The sequence below is a fragment of the Vicia villosa genome, linkage group LG2, assembly GCF_029867415.1.
Source record: "Vicia villosa cultivar HV-30 ecotype Madison, WI linkage group LG2, Vvil1.0, whole genome shotgun sequence".
In the NCBI taxonomy this organism is placed as follows: domain Eukaryota; kingdom Viridiplantae; phylum Streptophyta; class Magnoliopsida; order Fabales; family Fabaceae; genus Vicia; species Vicia villosa.
Window position 1 is genome coordinate 140,494,775 of NC_081181.1, and position 18,122 is coordinate 140,512,896.

An 18,122-nucleotide genomic window follows, 5' to 3' on the forward strand; every position below is an offset into this window, starting at 1 on the left:
TTTAATATATATATATATATATATATATATATATATATATATATATATATATATATATATATATATATATATATATATATATATATATATATAGAGGAGGGATATATTTACTCCAAGAGTAAGTGTAGAAGACTTACTCCAAATCTTAACCATTGATTATCATTGATCTAACGGCTTTAATTGATCATTTAATCTAATTATTTTTAGAAATATTTTTCTACATAAAAAATTAATTAAAGCCGTTAGATCAATGATAATCAATGGTTAATATTTGGAGTAAGTCTTCGACACTTACTCTTGGAGTAAATATATCCCTCCTCATATATATATATATATATATATATATATATATATATATATATATATATATATATATATATATATATATATATATATATATATATATATATATATATATATATATATATATATATATATATATATATATATATAGGAGGGTTATATTGACTCCAAGAGTAAGTGATAATAATTTACTCCACATCTTGACCATTAATTATTTTCAATCTAATGGTTAAAAATAATAAGGAATAATTTTCTCTTTCCGCATTTAATGACTTATTATTTTTAACCATTAGATTGAAAATAATTAATGGTCAAGATGTGGAGTAAATTATTATCACTTACTCTTGAAGTCAATATAACCCTCGTCATATATATATATATATATATATATATATATATATATATATATATATATATATATATATTTATTTATTTATTTATTTATTTATTTTATATATATAAATATTTGGATGAACGGTACATTTTGCATATATTTTTTAGTATGTAATAGTATATTTGTTTTGAGATTATTTATAAAAATATTTGGATAACCAATAGTATGTTTTAGTTTTATTTTTTGTAACTGGTAATGAAACACCTTATACATGAACCAATACACAGACAAGGCGATTAGAATAGCAGGGGTTTACTTACCATTTACCAACTGGTAAGGTCAGTTTTGATAGTTTATAGGTATTAGTTCAAGACAAAAAATGCATCTGCCCTAAATATATCAAAACTGGCCTCAATTGGAGAGAGACACCAGTTATAAAGAGGCTTAGACTACAAAAGCAAAATGCCAAAAATAACAAAACCTGGCAAACATGCTATCATTAAACCTGGATTATCGTAATAATTGTACAAAAATATGAATAAATTGATATGCACTCGTAGTGTAAAGATATTTTACACTGCCACATACTTTACTTACATCTAAAGTATCAACTATGAATGACTGTGATACACCGACCGTGTAATGCTCTTTCCACAGAGAAGTGCATAGTAATTAATCTCTCTAAAAAAATACACAATTCATACCTTCTCATCATACCAAGGAGCTAAGATCATCTTTTTATTATTCAAAGCTTCAATAAACTCCTCCCATGTATGTATGACCTGAAAACATTCATCCTGTTTTTGTTTTGCAACATCAAACCGATTTTGTTGAATATTATCAAGAAATTTTTTTATTTCCTCAACCAAATCAACATTAGTAATGTCAATCTTTGCTCCACTATCACGCCGAACAACACAAACCTGTGAAAAATAGAGTAGATTTATTTGTTGTTTCATTTTGTTGAATAATAGACAGTAGAAGCAAAATGGCATTCTTGCAAATTAGTGCAAAAGGCCAGCATTAATCCCCTGCGTATTTGCTAAGTTCTTTGGCCCAATTTCTATCCTTAAAGGAACACCTTTCATTCCCCACTGAGAATACTTCCATCCAGGAGAATAGTTATCTCTAACATCTGATTCCACGCGATTTCCTGCTTCCAACAACGCGTCCACAGTTGCAGAATAGGCATCAAGGATTCCTTGAGTATCAGCATCTTTGTAAGGCACAGGAATCACAATGACTTGAATTGATGATACTTTAAGAGGCATCACCAATCCCTTGTCGTCACCATGAACCATCACACCAATCTGTTAAAAAAGTATAAAGAAACACCAATGATCATATGTAAGCAAATTTTCCAAGGCATGTATGATGCATGTTGAAAAAATTAGAGCTTACTGATCGAGTACTATAGGCCCAATAGTTCTGCCAGGCCATTGCTCTCTCTCTCTCTCTCCCTTCTAATTTTCATAGTTTATCTCAAATGTTTTAGCAAATTTTGTCTTAAACAATGAGAAGTTACACCTTGTATGCCACGGCTAGTGTTTGGAATAAATGCCTAGGAAGATTGAACATCAAAATTATATAAACTTTCTAAGTGTTAGTATTACAAAAAACTTATCCATGTCAGCATAAGAATGTCAGAGACACACCTTTACAGAACTGTTGAATACTTTTGGTATACATGCTTATATAATTCCAAAATCTCAAGAACCTGAAACCATAAATAGTTTAGAATATTTTATAAATTGAACTTTCAAAAGATAGAAAATCTGTGAAAGTGGGTGGAAAAATAAACATGTTAAGTGTTAGCAAAATGTATGCCCGTGAGGCAATTGGAAAATAATAGTTAATTTAAGCACTACAAAAAATTACTGCAGATAATACAAATGAACAAACAAAAAATAATTTCCTAAAATAACTATTTGATGGAATACCTCTGTATCCCATTCCTCCTTTGTTGCAAAAGCAGCGTGTCCTTCTTGCCATAGAAACTCACGATGCAGAGCATATCAGTAGTCACATATCTATGTGTATATCTTTAAATTACCAATAAAGAAGAGTCAAATAAAAGAATGTCCATATATTCAATAACACTGCAATACAAAAAAACCGGAATGGTTATGTCATTACCCTTTACTATCTCGCATTTTCTCTGTCAGTTCTTCCAATTCCCTGCTCTGCCTACTCGAATCCTTAATCTTCTTCAGTTTTTGGAATCCATTACTACAAAAAACGATTCAACAATCAAAACAAAAAATGTCTAATGAGGCCAAAAAAATGAAGGAAGATTTAGATCCTTATGATAGAGAGCAGAAATTGTCGGTGACACATGGAGTGAGAGTTGAGACTGAGTCAACACAAATGAGATAAAAAAGTTAGAGGGGTAGTTAAGTTGAGATACACAGAATAAGTAGAAAAATTGCTTATTCTGATTATGCAATCAACCTGACAAACCAGAGAACTTCAGTTTTATTATGATTACTTGCCACAGTATTGTCTTCAACATGTGAACCTGTTTCAACTTCATTTTCATGTTATGTGTCTTCTTCATTGGCGTTAATTATATTTTCATGCGCCTTCTCTTTGACCTCTTTCTTCTCCTTCTCTTATTGTTCATTCTGTAGACCCTCCTTCTCCTCCATCTTCTCTATTTGTTCTTTATGGTCTACAAAATATTAATTAATAATAATAAATAAATATTGATAAATGAATTTTTTTTTTTTTTTGCTTTATAGCACCGGTTCGGTTTAGTCCGGTTCGGGGGCGAGTTCTGGCATCAAGTAGTTTCATCCCCCTCCCGATCGGAGTTGTGGGGGATCGAACCGTGGTTCTCCCTACCAAATCTAGCGTCAATCACCACTGGACCAACTAACGATCGGTTAAAAGAAATTATTTAAATAACCCTAATTTTGGCTCTAAAATATACTACTTAACAACTTTAATTAATTAGATTAGATTGGAGTTATATAGTGGTTAGTTATTAAAAATTAATGAAATTCCTTTATTGATTATAATAATTAAATAAGTAAATAATAAACAAAAAATATTGATTAATAATAATAAATAAATATTAATAAATAAAATTACTTAAATAACCATAATTTTGGTTCTAAAACTTAACAACTTTAATTAATAAGATTATTGAAGGTATTTAGTGGTTAGTTATTAAAAGTTAATGGAAATTTTTTATTGATTAAAATAATTAAAAAAAGTAAATAATAAACAAAATAATATTGATTCATAATAATAAATAAATATTAATAAATGAAATTACTTAAATAACTCTAATTTTGACTTCAAAATATACTTCAATGACTTAACAACTTTAATTAATAAGATTGAATGAATAATTGATGTATTAATAAAGTGACAATAATATATTTTAATAAAATATATCATTTCTCAAAATCCACCTATAAATAAATATATAATTCTAATTTTAATATTAATCTAATATTTCCCAAAACCCACCTATAAATATGTGATTCTAGTTTTAACAATCCGTTAAACATTCATATACAATGTCTCAGTTTATTAAGAAAATCCTCATGTTATGTGTGTTTATTTTGCTATCCGTGCACACTGTGTTTATTTTGATATCCTAAAAGCATTTCAAATCAGAATTAATCCACCTAAAGCTCTTTTACTTAGGGAAATTTTTGGAATCCTCTGTTAATTGGATGAAATGCAATGTGGATGGTTTTTTGTTCATAATACTCCGTCCTCCGGTTGTGGTGGCATTTTCCGAAATTGCTTGGGAGATTTTTGTTTGGCCTTTGCTAAGCCTCTTAGTTGGATTTCCTCTCTTTTGGCGGAATTTTGTGGAGTCTTACGTGGTATTGAATTGGCTAAAGATAGAGATTGGACTAATCTTTGGATGGAGTCTGACTCTTCTGTGGTGGTAAAGGCCTTCTCTCCGGAGAACTTATGTTCGTGTTAGATTCTAACTTCATTATTTCTCACATCTGTAGGGAAGGTAATAGCTGTGCGGATTTTTTTGCTAATTTAGGCAGCACATCAAATTCTTTCACTCTTTTTGACTCCTTACCCGCTATATTAGAAATGACTATGTAAAAAATAGGTTTGGTTTGCCTATTTACAGGTTTAGATACTTTCGAGTGAGTTTTGGCCTAGTCCCCTACCTTTTTGTGTATCATTCTTTTTTTTTATATATATTACCCTTTTATCTAAAAAAAAAAAAAAAATCTCTTTAACTCATCTTCTTCATCATGGATCTAGTTTTGGTTGGCATATTATGCCTTCTTTTACTGATCAAATATACAGATGTCTCTTCAAATGGAATGAAACTGTGCATATGTACTATAATATTGAAACAGATACTATTCAGTGTAATTGGTATGTAACAGAATCAGGACCATGTAAGATTCTATCTTCCGGTTCTGTTGAATGTCACTCTTGGACTCGGTAATTAATAATGTAATTCATACCTCATCATATTAATAAATGTTCTTGAGGGTATTTAGAATCATGTGTATTTTTTATTATCTTATCTTGGATATGTTCTTTGCCGGTTGTTTTTGTTGATACAAGGTTTTTTTGTCTGGTTGTTTCATGGTCGGTGGTCACTTTAGTGTTTTTCTTTATTTTGTTGTTTTTTATTTTTATTGAGTAATATATGCTAAATTAAATTTATTTAGAATTATGAAGGTTGGTAACACAGAGAATAATGGATTGTTATATCTTGACGTCAATCACTGGGTAAATTTGAGAAAAGAAACCTTTCTACATATACTTTCTTTTATCTCTTAAGAGAGGGGTGATTTAAGATCATCCAAAATCACCCTTTCAAATTGTTTTTTTTTTAATCTTTTTCTATTAGTTAAATAAGTGATTTTTACATAAATTAATATTTTTTTGTTTTTCTTTTATTTCATCATTTTAGTACATCGTTGTTTGTTTTGATTTTTCGTCTTTATATGGTGTATTTTATTTTTCCGTCTTTGTACGGTACTCAATTGTTTTAATGAAAAATGAGTTTCTAGAATATTTGTTTAATATTTTAAAATAAATTTTTTAATATATTAAAGGGTTAATATATATTTTGTCCTCTTGCCATATAAACAAGTTTTGAAAAAAATTTGTAAAAAAAATATTTCGATTCGCTCCCTGACGTATATATTTTTTAATTTTTTATATTAGTTTTAGTGACATGGTAACTTAGTTGACATTTTTTATTAATTTTTATTTTATTAATTTCATGTGATATTTTTTATTATTATTTTATTATTTGTTAAAAGGTTTATAAATACCAAAGTTCAAATATTTGTTGAATCCTGGATATTAGGCCTAATGGAGGCGGCCCTACCACTGGACTACATGCTTCAATTGAATCAATGTTTGCTTCCTTTATGTATATTACAGTATTTTAATAAGGTTGTTAATTTTCATGAAATGAATTAGAGATCTATTTAAATATGTATTTCACATTTAATAAATATTATGTATTAGAGATCTCTATAAATATGTATTTCACATCTAATATGTATTTATTATATAAATGTTTAAATAGATCTCTAATTCATAATATTTATAAATAGATACTTTTATATTATTCATTTCTATGGGATTGTCTCCAAAGAGTATTTCTTTTGTAAATTTGGTGTTGATATTTTATCTTCTGCAAAGTACTTTGAGCAAGACAACAAAACTATTCATACAACTTTTTTTAGTATCTCTTTTTTTTAAACAATATTATATAGGTAATTGTTTTTTGAAGCTACATATTAATTCTAAATATTTGTGTAATATTTTTAATTATCAATATAATATTTTATAACAGTTTATTGTTATAAAATACTCTATTTGAATCTTAATATAATATTGTTATTACTGCTATAAATGGAACGGGCTCAATATAAAAAAAATTTAGTTCAAATTTTAATTATCAATTGAACCTTTATATACTCTATTTGAATCCATTTCTCTCTGATTTGATGGTGTACAATAAATTAAAGTTTTATTTGAATTTATTTCTCTCTTAGCATATCTATGAGTATATCTTATCAGATGAAAAAAAATGAACGTACTAAAGTTGTCCTTAATCAATATGCAATTTCAAATAGTTATAGTAAAGAGATGCAATATGCTAAGTGGTTCAAACTTATCTTTCAAAGTGGTAGCCGAAAAACACTAATAAAAAATGATATTGAGAAAAAAGTTGATTTGAAAATTTGTCTTTTTCCGATGACATTTATAGCCCCTATGCATCTATCAAATAAGAAAAGAAATGTATCTGAAAAAGACTCAATTGCTCTTTGTTCAAAAAATTACACCTAAGTTCTCAATATCTAAGTTGCGATCATGTTTACGTAATTGTAATTTAATATATATAAAATGCTTTTCCACCTAATTTTCATTGAAATTAAACACGGCATTTTTTTACAGTTAAATATATTTTTTATTTCGTTGTGAAAAACAAATGCGCGCACAACACGAGTACCCATGCAGATGCACGGGTATCCCACTAGATAAGGATAAAGAAATAAGCACACATACCATGATAGCCAACAAAGAATTCAAATTAACACATCTTTACCCTAATTTGATTGAAGTGTGAACCTTTCTTACTAGGACTTTTGTTCTACTAACATGTGGTTCACATAAAAAAAGTATTAGAAATTAATTTTAGGTATTGTAGAACAAACATTACTAGAATTAACACATGTAGTCACTTATGTAGTCACTTATAGAAGGAAATCTTCGAGTAGGTCTTTATTCCAAAACCATTTACAGAACCTACATATGAGAAACTACTAATTGTGATAGAAAAGATTAGGAGATGTTATCAATCTCTTATACATGGATCCAATTAACACTAGTGGTAGTGGAAACCGGAACCAAAAGAAACTCAAAAGCTTTTAAGCATGCATCTATAGCTGAACCCAAAGAAATGCTCAAGAGATTTTAAGCATGCATATAGATTTTTAATTTGAGGATTGATAAAGTTTAAGATAAGATAGGATAGTCAGGCTATCTTCCATAGGAATTAGATAAATATTAGACTGAGACCTGAATACTAAATAATAAATTTACACATTTTCTATTATTATTAAAATTATTATTTTAATTAAATAAGTTTATGATATAGAGGTGCATAATTATAACTGTGACAGTATATTAAATAAGTTTTATTATAATAAATTAATTTGACGTTAGAGATAGCATGAATAATTTTGGCAAACATAATGAGACATTGAGTTAAAGTTGCTATTACTTTATATTTTATAATAAATGGTCATTAATTATTTTATATTAGGGTGACAAAATAGTTCCGCCCGTTAAAAATGTTCGTTTTACCTTTTTTTTCTTTTCTGTGGGACGGATCAACATTTTAGACTTGTAACCAGTCGTCCTGCCCTACTATGTTTTTTTTTTAAGTTTTTGCGAGCACTAAGTATTTATATATAAAAAAACTAGACCTAAAAGGTTCATAGTCAGCAGATATACTCCGCTCGTCTTCACTTTTTATAGGGTGAGTCAAAGTTTTAGATCCGCATTCTAAACTATGTCCGTCCAACCCCGCCCTCATTTTATTAAAGTGTCAATTGTGATAAAAAAAATTTAATAAAAACTTATTATAGTTGGATTGGGTTAAACACTGTGGCTTTTAATTTTTATTCTCCAATATTTTAAAACATATTTTATAAATTTTATAGTAGATTTAATAAGTAAATATTGATATGCTAAATTTTCCTATAAATATATATCTCTCTTTCATTTTAACCTTTAACCTTTGTCTATTCATTTCCATAAGAAAAATTAAATTAAATTGAAATCACAATGTCACATTTCATCTCAAAGTTGATGTTATTGTGTGTTGATGTTGTTATGTGTGTTGATGATATTGTTTGAACACATGTGAATGTTAAAGGAAACTTAGATTTAACCATTCAGATCGGGAGATCCGGGGAGTTATGATCTTGGAGTTTATATTCTTAAACCTGGTGCTACTTTTGGTTGGAATACTAGTTTTAAAGTTGATGGAAGATATTACCCCTGTGAATTTCGATGGAATAGTGAAACACATTATTATGTTATATACAGAGTTGATAGAGAACTATTTAGGGGTGTTAAGAGGATCAGAAAAATCCAATTAAACTAACAATTCAAATCAAACCAAAATAAAACTGATTGTTATTGGTTTGGTTTTAAAACCGAACCAAACCAATAAAAATCGATGTGGTTTGGTTCGGTTCTCGGTTTTAATTTTTAAAAACCGCCAAATCGATGAACCGAACCAATGAAAATATTGACGCTCTAAATATTTTATTCCAATTATTATTAAACTTAAATTTTTTATCGGTTCAATCATTATCCATATTTGTTTACACTTTATTTCATTCAGCAAAATACACATCGTGAACCGAACTCTAAAACATAGAAAGTAGAAACCAACACAAAAAAAAATCTTTTCACTAAACTCCTGCTCTTACTCCTCGCATTCGTTGTTCCACTCACTACCATCATTCTAATATGTTATGATCGCATTCTTCGTGTTGAAGTTTTCTTCGTTAATTTTAACATATTTTGTTTTTTCTTTTTTGTTTTTTCTTCTTCAACAAAATTCTTTCTAGTCTTGTTACAAAATAGTTTTGATGCGTGTTTGAGGTGTCAAACATGTTAATTGACGTGTGTTTTGTTGTATTTTATTTGTTAAGCTTTGAAATCTCTTTCCAACATTTGAATGTCAAGTGTTAACTTTTATATTTGATAGTATACTTATTTTATTATGCAATAAAAATCATGTGACTGTTTCGTATGGATTAAGAGCAAATTGTAATTTGTTTGAAAAAATTTAGCATTAAATAAATGAAATGAAATGTATTATTTTAAAAACTAATAGCATAAAATACACCAAAAATTATGATAGTGGAGAATATAATATTTTAAAAAATAAATATTGTAAACCGATCAACCAAAACAAATCAAACCGAGTCAAACCAGTTAGTCTGGTTTAGTTCCATTTTTGAAAAATATTAAAAACCGAATCAAATCAAACCGATAAAAATATCATCGATTCAAACCCTTTTTTTTTTTGCCTAAAACCAATATAAACCAATCCGATTACACCCCTAGATCTATCAACTTGTAGATCTAATTGCAATTGGAATATTACACAATCAGGGTCATGTAAGATTTTATCTCCCAGTTTGCGATTCTTGGGATCCATAGGTATCAATGCAATACATTTTTTCATCTCTTAATAAATATTATATTTGAGTAAATTAAAAATTCAATGTAACAATAATTTATCAATATAATGAGATTTTGAATTAAAAAAATAGTATTTTTCCTTCTTCATCGTCTAATAAAGAGATGATTTAAAGTCAATTTTGATATAGAATCACCTTTTTTATCGTGTTTACATTTTTTTAGTCGATTTTTCACATAAAATAAATTTTTTTGTTTGTAATATCATTGTTTTATTTTCGTCTTGGTGATGAGTTTTTTTTTTCTCTTTTTGTTTTATGCTATTAATATGAGTTTGTTTTATGCAATTAATGTGAATTTATTTGTTGATTTATTTACTCTTACCATTTGAATGAATATTGTTTTGATTTTGGTAAACGTAATTGTGGAATAAACTGGCCCTCAGTGTTGGGGTTAGAATTTGATCAAGAATATAACTTAGATAAAATCACTTTTAAATTTAGAACTAAATTAGATAAAATTAATGTTAGGATTTAGAACTCAATCGAACATGATCATTTAAAGATGAAAATTTCTTTAGCCACCTCCCTATGGGGTCACCCCAGCGAAAATCCCAATATACCCCTGCTTCGGAAATGAACTTCCGAAGCGCTTTTTTTTTTAAAAAAAATTCCATAATTCGGAAGTGCATCTCCGAAAACACCTCATGGGGGGTGTCTTCGGAGATGAACTTCCGAAAAGCATATTCAAACAGAAAAACCAGTAAGCAGCGGCAATAGAGTTAGCCAGAAGAGAAGGCAGAGTTGAGGAACATCTCATCTTCATGCTCAATATGTAGATTCTTGGATTCCATTAGAAAATCAATTTCTTCGCTTTTAAAATCAATATGTACATTCTTGGATTTCATCGCCGCGAACACTATCCATCTTCTGGATTATAAACATAGAACTTTGACTTTCCCAGCGCACCCCTTTGTTTGATTTTTTTGTAATGACGTCCCCTGATGATAATGATAAACTATAGCTTACATTGATTGGCTCCTTTGTCTCGCGGAAACTCAAGTTGACAAGACTTTGAACAGCTTCATGTCTCTTACTTTGTTCCATTTTCAGGCTACAACATGCAAGAAAACCAAGAATAAGCTTAACCAACCCCCTTAAGTTGAGAATATTATTCGGATCAACATGCTCGAGTTCAACATCATCATTCACAACAGATGATTCTTCTTTGGATAGTGACTCAGAGATATTTCTAGCACCAACTTTTCTGTAAATATTAGATAGTTTACTCTTGAACAATGGTGTCATGTTATGCTTAGGATACCATACAAAAACTTTCTCGCTCTCAAAAAGCTTCTTCATATGAAGGTTATCTGGAATAAAAACATCTTCCTTATCGGCCAGAAGTATATCATTATTTCCTGATGTCGTAGGTAGTTTCTTCAAACTGTCAGCTCGAGTACCGCTCGCCATCGCTTAACGACGAGGGAGGGTTAATGATCACACCTTTTGAGATCAAGAACGACGAAGATTTAGCGGTTATGTGGACAACGTTCGACCGATTTTCTTCGAAAGGCCCGATCGAGTTGGACGCCAAACTTCAAAGATCGGCGGACGACGTTATCAAAATGTTGATTCATCCCCACCTACCCGTGTTCAACATTATGTAACTTTAATTTTCAGTAATATTATCGTTGTAATCTTCACCCGATTAAATAAAGCGAATCGTTGTTGTTTTTCATTTTTCTTCTGTCCAGACATAAATTCGGAGGTTCATTTCCGAATTCCATCATGGGGGGTGAGTTCGGAGATGAACTTCCGAAACACCACATTTTCTGAAAATGTAACTTTATTTCGGAGATGCATCTCCGAAATCAATATTTTATATTAAAAAAAACACGTTTTCGGAAGTTCATTTCCGAAAACACCTTTTTTTCAAAAAAAAGTACCGTTTCGGAAATGAACTTCCGAAACAAGGGGTAATGTTGTAAATTCACCAGGGGTGGGCAAGAAGGTTAGGAGGTGGGTGAAGAAATTCTCTTAAAGATTTTGAACTCAGTACGATAGAATCAATTATTGAGTGAATAAGAGCTTAGGACTTGTGTAGGGTGAATTACTTTTAGGTTTTTATGTTTGGTTAAAGTATCAATTTAAGATATAGAACTCAGTTGGATAAAACCAATGTAAGAGTTTAAAACTCTGTCGAACAAAATTAATATTTATTTTTTAAAATTTATTATTGTGTTTATATTTTTATTTTTGATTATAATTATAATTATGTTTATAAATTTTAATTTGTTATCACATATAAAACCTAAACAATTTATTTATATTTCCTATTAAGGTATATATTACAATAATGATTTGAAAACTTAGTAGGAAAGGAGTTTCTTAATTTGGTCAGTTGGATATAATTGCTCATTGATTTAGACCTTAGTTGTACTACACTGTTTTTCCATCAATAGTAACAATATGATGATAAGATTAATGATGACAGAAATCTATGGATCCTCTTTTTTATTAAAAAAAACCATCATAGAATATGAATATGATCCATCCTATCAAGTTTCTTCAATGGTACCTAAAAACTTAGAATAATTGATTGCACGTGACTAATTAGTTCTCATTGCTCCTTGTTTTTGTTAGCTTGGAAGGATGTCAAGAAGGGCGTAACTGTTGAAAATCTTGCCGAGTTTGAAGGTCAAAATATGAGCGACATTATAAGGCTTCTAACTAAGGTACTGGTGTCTTGGACTTTTTTGTTCATTTTGAGGCATTTTCAAATATATCCATCCATCCTTTTTTTTAATTGTATAATGACATCTTGTTGCCCACATTGAACATGTTAGCTACCATTAGGTTACTATTTTATTAGATCCAATGTGGTTTTAGTTCTCTCTGTTGGTGTAGTGTAGTTTACAAGTATCTAGCCCTGCTTGTTTGTGAGCGATTGAAACAATTTCCAAGACACCAAAAATGTATTCATCAAACATCTCGATTAAGATAGCCAAGGTACTATACGGTTTGACGACTTTCAAGAACCTATGAGTCTTTATTCCACTATCATGAAGCAACCTTTGCTACAACATATTTACGCATGCTTGTGAGTTAGAGTTTTTGTATTTTTTTACTGTATTCTTTTTTGTATGTAGCTGACCTAAGAATTGTTTTCAACTTACTATATAGTGTACACTTGAATGAAAAATATTTAGACTAGTATTGCAATTTAACCAAATCATTCAACTCAAACTGAATTTGGAAAATCATAAATCTATTTAGGATTAGACCGTGTCTTATGAGGATTTTTAGACAAAACATACTCATAATTTCTAGGAAATGGCACAAAAGATAATAAGACTACACTGAAACATAAATATAATTTCTAGGAGAGCCCGTTGACTTTACTTTCTATATGACTCAATAAAAGCTATATGGACAAGTAGACATATATCTAATATAAAAAGAAAATATGATAGACATAAGAGGAGCTTCTATGAGGTGATTACTTTTTTTAGTGCCAGTTTTCTTTTTAATTATTTATTATTTGTGTATACTTTCATATAGCATATTTTCATTATAAGATAGGTACAGTACAATTTATTAGAACTTGTATGAGAGTCACTGCTATGAGTTTACCATCTCTGTTTTGATTAAAAAAAATATTATACCTTTGTATTTGAATATAAATCAAAAAGAAGTTTTAAGAAGTTTACTAATATGTATACATTAGTTGGTGTTAGGAGGTGATGATAAATTATGATCAATAGAATTTCTTATTCATTTGGAATTGATAACACAGATAGAATCACTTGTATATTTAGAACTCACTTGGATAAAACTAATTAATGTAAGAGATTAAAATTTTGTCGAATAAATTTAATGTTCACTTTTTAAAATTTATTATTATGTTTATCACTGTGTATTAGAATGTCTAAAGCCATAATGACTTTTGTCGTTAATCACTCATGAAATCTGTATACTATTTTCTATGAATTCAGGCCAGTATGAAGAAATCTGCTGTGATAATTGCTTTTACGATTTTGTTCGTCTATGGTGGTGTCTGCACGCCTTCTAAGGAAAAGGCTAACTATATTGTTCATATGGCGAAATCGGAAATGCCATCCATATTCACCCACCATTCACACTGGTTTCAATCCACTCTGAGGTCGGTTTCTCCTTCCGCCCAAATTCTCTACAGCTATGACACAGCTGTTCATGGATTCTTTACCAGTTTAACTGCCAAGGAAGTGCAACTGCTGTCAAACCAAACTGGGATTCTGAAAATTTCATCGGATAAAAAGTATCAGCTTTTTACCACTAGGAGTCCACAGTTTCTTGGATTAGAAAGAATTCATGCCATGTTCCCTGCATTGTCAAACAGAAGCATGGAGGAGATCATTGTTGGTGTTATAGACACCGGTGTTTGGCCTGAAAGCAAGAGCTTTGATGATACTGGATACGGGGCCATTCCCAGCACATGGAAAGGATTCTGTGAAACAAGTATAGATTTCCCGATCTCAAGCTGTAACAAGAAGCTGATTGGTGCCAGGTTCTTTTTGAAGGGTTTTGAGGCCGATGTTGGTCGTCCGATCAACGAAACCAAGGAAACTAGGTCTCCACGAGACAATCATGGCCATGGAACCCACACAGCTAGCACGGCAGTAGGGTCTCCAGTGGGAAATGCGAGCCTTTTTGGTTACGCTTCCGGTACAACACGTGGGATGGCCCCTGGGGCCAGAGTGGCTATATACAAGGTTGGCTGGGAACGTGGTCATGTTTTGGAGTCTGATATTATAGCCGCAATTGATCAAGCTATTGCTGACAAGGTCAATATTCTTTCGTTGTCATTCGGAATTATATCACTTGATTATTATGAGGACATCATCGCAATAGGAGCCTTTGCAGCAATGGAGCATGGAATTATGGTATCTTGTGCAGGAGGAAACTCTGGTCCCGGATCTTCTTCTATGACCAATGTAGCACCTTGGATTACCACAGTGGGTGCTAGCACAATCGACCGAGATTTCCCTGCATATATCACTCTTGGAAACAATCAAAGTTATACAGGAGTGTCTCTTTACAATGGTAGTTCTTTACCCGATACTCCTGTGTCGTTTATATATGCAGGGAATGCAAGCCTTCTTGATCATGATGAAGAAGACAAAGCTAGCGAGTGTGTGGTGGGTAGCCTGGCCAAAGAAAAAGTAACCGGGAAGATCGTGATGTGTGAGTCTGGAATCCCTAATGCTCCGGGGCAAGGAAATACAGTGAAATCACTTGGTGCTTTGGGTATGGTGTTGGCCAACCTTGCTTTACAGGGAGAGGAGTTGTTGGCAGAACCCCATGTTTTGCCAACAATAGTTGTCAAGTTCAAAGATGGTGAAGCCATAAAAAAATATTTGTTTTCTTCTGATCCTAATAAATCAATGGCTAAAATTGTTTCTGGAGGAACAAAGTTTGGGGTTGAGGTGTCTCCTGTTGTTGCAGGGTTTAGCTCACGAGGCCCCAATTTAATAACCCCGCAAATATTGAAGCCGGATTTAATTGCTCCAGGTGTTAACATCTTAGCAGCATTTACTAGGAATGATAGTATTGCTAATGAGGATTGGGATTCTAGGCGCGCGGATTTTAACGTTTACTCAGGTACATCCATGGCATGCCCTCACGTCAGTGGGATAGCAGCTTTAATCATGTCGATTCATCCAGATTGGAGTCCCGCTGCCATTCGATCTGCACTCATGACGACTGCTTATCCGGCTTACAAGAATGGAAAGACCCTGTTGGACGGCTTTAACAAAAAGCCTGCGACACCCTTTGATTTTGGGGCTGGACACGTGGACCCTGTTCTTGCACTACGTCCCGGACTTGTCTATGATCTTACAGTTGATGATTATTTGAGTTTCCTCTGTGCATTGAACTACTCAGCTGCAGATATCGAAACCGTGGTGCAAAGAAAGTATAGTTGTGACATAAAGAAACATTACAGTGTAACAAACCTCAATTACCCTTCGTTTGCTGTGGTCTTTGAAGAAAGGATGGAGGTTGTTAAACACAGGCGTATTCTGACGAACGTGGGTGCAGCAGGAACATATAAGGTGTCGGTTCAATCAAATGCATCTGCTGTGAATGTGACTGTTGAGCCACAAGTGCTAAGGTTCGAGAAGGATGAGAAAAAGTCGTATGTTGTTACATTCACTAGTACAAGAACAAGTTCAGAAAGAGATAGTTTTGGAAGCTTAGAATGGTCAAATGAAAATACTGTTGTGAGAAGTCCGATCACATTCAGTTGGAAAAAGCATAAAACAGATTGAATGAATGAAGCTTGATTGTATGTGTTTGAATAAATGCTTTGGAACCTATGTAGCATTTGGACATCTTTATTAGAAAGGATACTTTTCCTTATTATCTTGTAATAGGAGGGTACTACTTGTTTGTTCCTATCATATTTCTATGCAGCAGTGATATTTATTTAAGATAAAATGTGTGTTTGGAGTAACCCATAAGTTGTTTAACTGTCATAGGTTGAGGTCAATCCCAAAATTCTATACTGTCTCATGTTTTGAAAGGTTAATTTTGCTTTAAACTCTTGCATTTTTGTTGGTGCATGTGGCATTGTTCTTGCATGCAGACCTAGGGAGAGGCTTTGTGATTTTTCTCCTCCCTGATTTTTACATAAAATATTTATTGTTATACTTACTGTTTTGCTGCTTGCTAAAATTGCTCAGAGAATTGTTTTAGGAATTGTTTTTAGATTTTCTATATTGTTTTTTATCACTCAATGTTGAACATGAATAAATTCGCTGAAGCTGCAGCTGCTACTCCAGTCATGAAGTGTCGCCAAAATATTTTACGATTTGAATAGTATACGGAACGGAACACCATTTAGTCCGTATTGAAACATATATAGTCATAGAAGAATCACTTGAGACTACTCAGGTTGAATTAAGAGCTCAATCTAAACCATAAACCTCGATGATAGATAATCAATTACATTCCAATCAATATATATATATATATATATATATATATATATATATATATATATATATATATATATATATATATATATATATATATATATATATATATATATATATATATATATATATATATATATATATATATACACACACACACACTACAACACGGAAACCCTACGACAGCGCTTTTTTTGGACTTTAAGAGCGCTGCCAAAGCCAGCGCTGGCGTAGGTAACGAAAGCGCTTCTAAAAGCGCTCTGGTAGCCCCCCCTATAAAAGCGCTTTTCCAGAAAAAGCGCTCTGGTAGACCCCGCTATAAGAGCGTTTTTCTGGAAAAAGCGCTCTTGCGCTCTTATAGGGGGGCAACAAAAGCGCTTTCGTAGGTTGCGTTTTTTTATTTTTTTTTTTCTTTTTTTAATCTTAGGCAGCGCTTTAGTAGGGGCCCTTTAAGAGCGTTTTTTAAAAGCGCCGTCGTTGCTAAATGAGGTATTTTAAAGTGCAACCAGTAATTTCAGCCTCCCAATTCGACCTGTAATATTTTCGACCTGTAATATATTTTCAACCTGTAATATATTTTCGACGATATATTTTCAACCATAGGTAGGACTATATATATACTAATATAATACCATTATAATATCCAAAATTATATATATACATCATTATAGTTCCAAAATTATATATATACATCATTATAGTAACCATATATCCTAGAGTACTATAATATTATACTTCAAATCGACACAAATCCTACATGAATAGCTGATGAATATAAAATTGACACAAATCCTCTTTGATTTCTTCCAACTTAAGTCTCGTGTAAGAAGCATCACGGAATTCATCAAAGTACTACAGAAAAAAAAAACATAATATGAATGATTTAGGTAAATGTAATAAATTATAAGAAGTTATCTAGTTAAGTTATAAATCCATATCTTGATTGGAATCTCTAATTGATTCATTTGAAGGATTTCTTTCATAAACCTCAAAACATAGTATAAATCTGAGATGTTACGCTGTATCGGACACTACATAGAAAAACAAATAAGATTTTATAGTTGTCTTGTTTTATCAAGTAGCATAAATATTATAAGCAAAATTGTGAAAAATAATGTACCTGCACTTTGATCCAAGTAATGTTGTTTGATTTAGTCCGGGATACCTGTGCGTCTCGTTGACTTCGGAACACTTGTATTGATCTAACAAAAATATAAAAGCATATATTGAAAATTACACTTCGGAACACGTGTTCCAAATTACATCAACAATTGAATCCCAACTCAAAATGCACAATGATTTTCTCTAGTTTCTACACTTTCTATTATCAAC

The 18,122-nt window shown here is 31.1% G+C and overlaps 1 protein-coding gene and 1 pseudogene across 1 annotated transcript; one reads left to right on the forward strand and one right to left on the reverse strand.

Annotated features, from left to right (window-relative positions):
- Positions 1-1,131: 1,131 nt before the first annotated feature.
- LOC131650170 (proline--tRNA ligase, cytoplasmic-like) lies at positions 1,132-11,286 on the reverse strand (annotated as a pseudogene).
- Positions 11,287-12,289: 1,003 nt separating this feature from the next.
- On the forward strand, positions 12,290-16,346 carry LOC131652253 (subtilisin-like protease SBT1.7). The gene is made up of 2 exons (XM_058922061.1): positions 12,290-12,551; positions 13,812-16,346. The coding sequence occupies exons 1-2, from the start codon at positions 12,522-12,524 to the stop codon at positions 16,122-16,124; spliced, it is 2,343 nt and encodes a 780-aa protein (XP_058778044.1). The 5' UTR covers positions 12,290-12,521; the 3' UTR covers positions 16,125-16,346.
- Positions 16,347-18,122: the final 1,776 nt, after the last annotated feature.

What these genes read in the sequence shown, in the direction of transcription:
- LOC131652253 (XM_058922061.1), top strand. Translation starts at nt 12,522, where the DNA reads ATGAGCGACATTATAAGGCTTCTAACTAAG. An exon ending in TTATAAGGCTTCTAACTAAG is followed by an intron (nt 12,552 to 13,811) that starts GTACTGGTGTCT and finishes CTATGAATTCAG; the next exon opens with GCCAGTATGAAGAAATCTGC.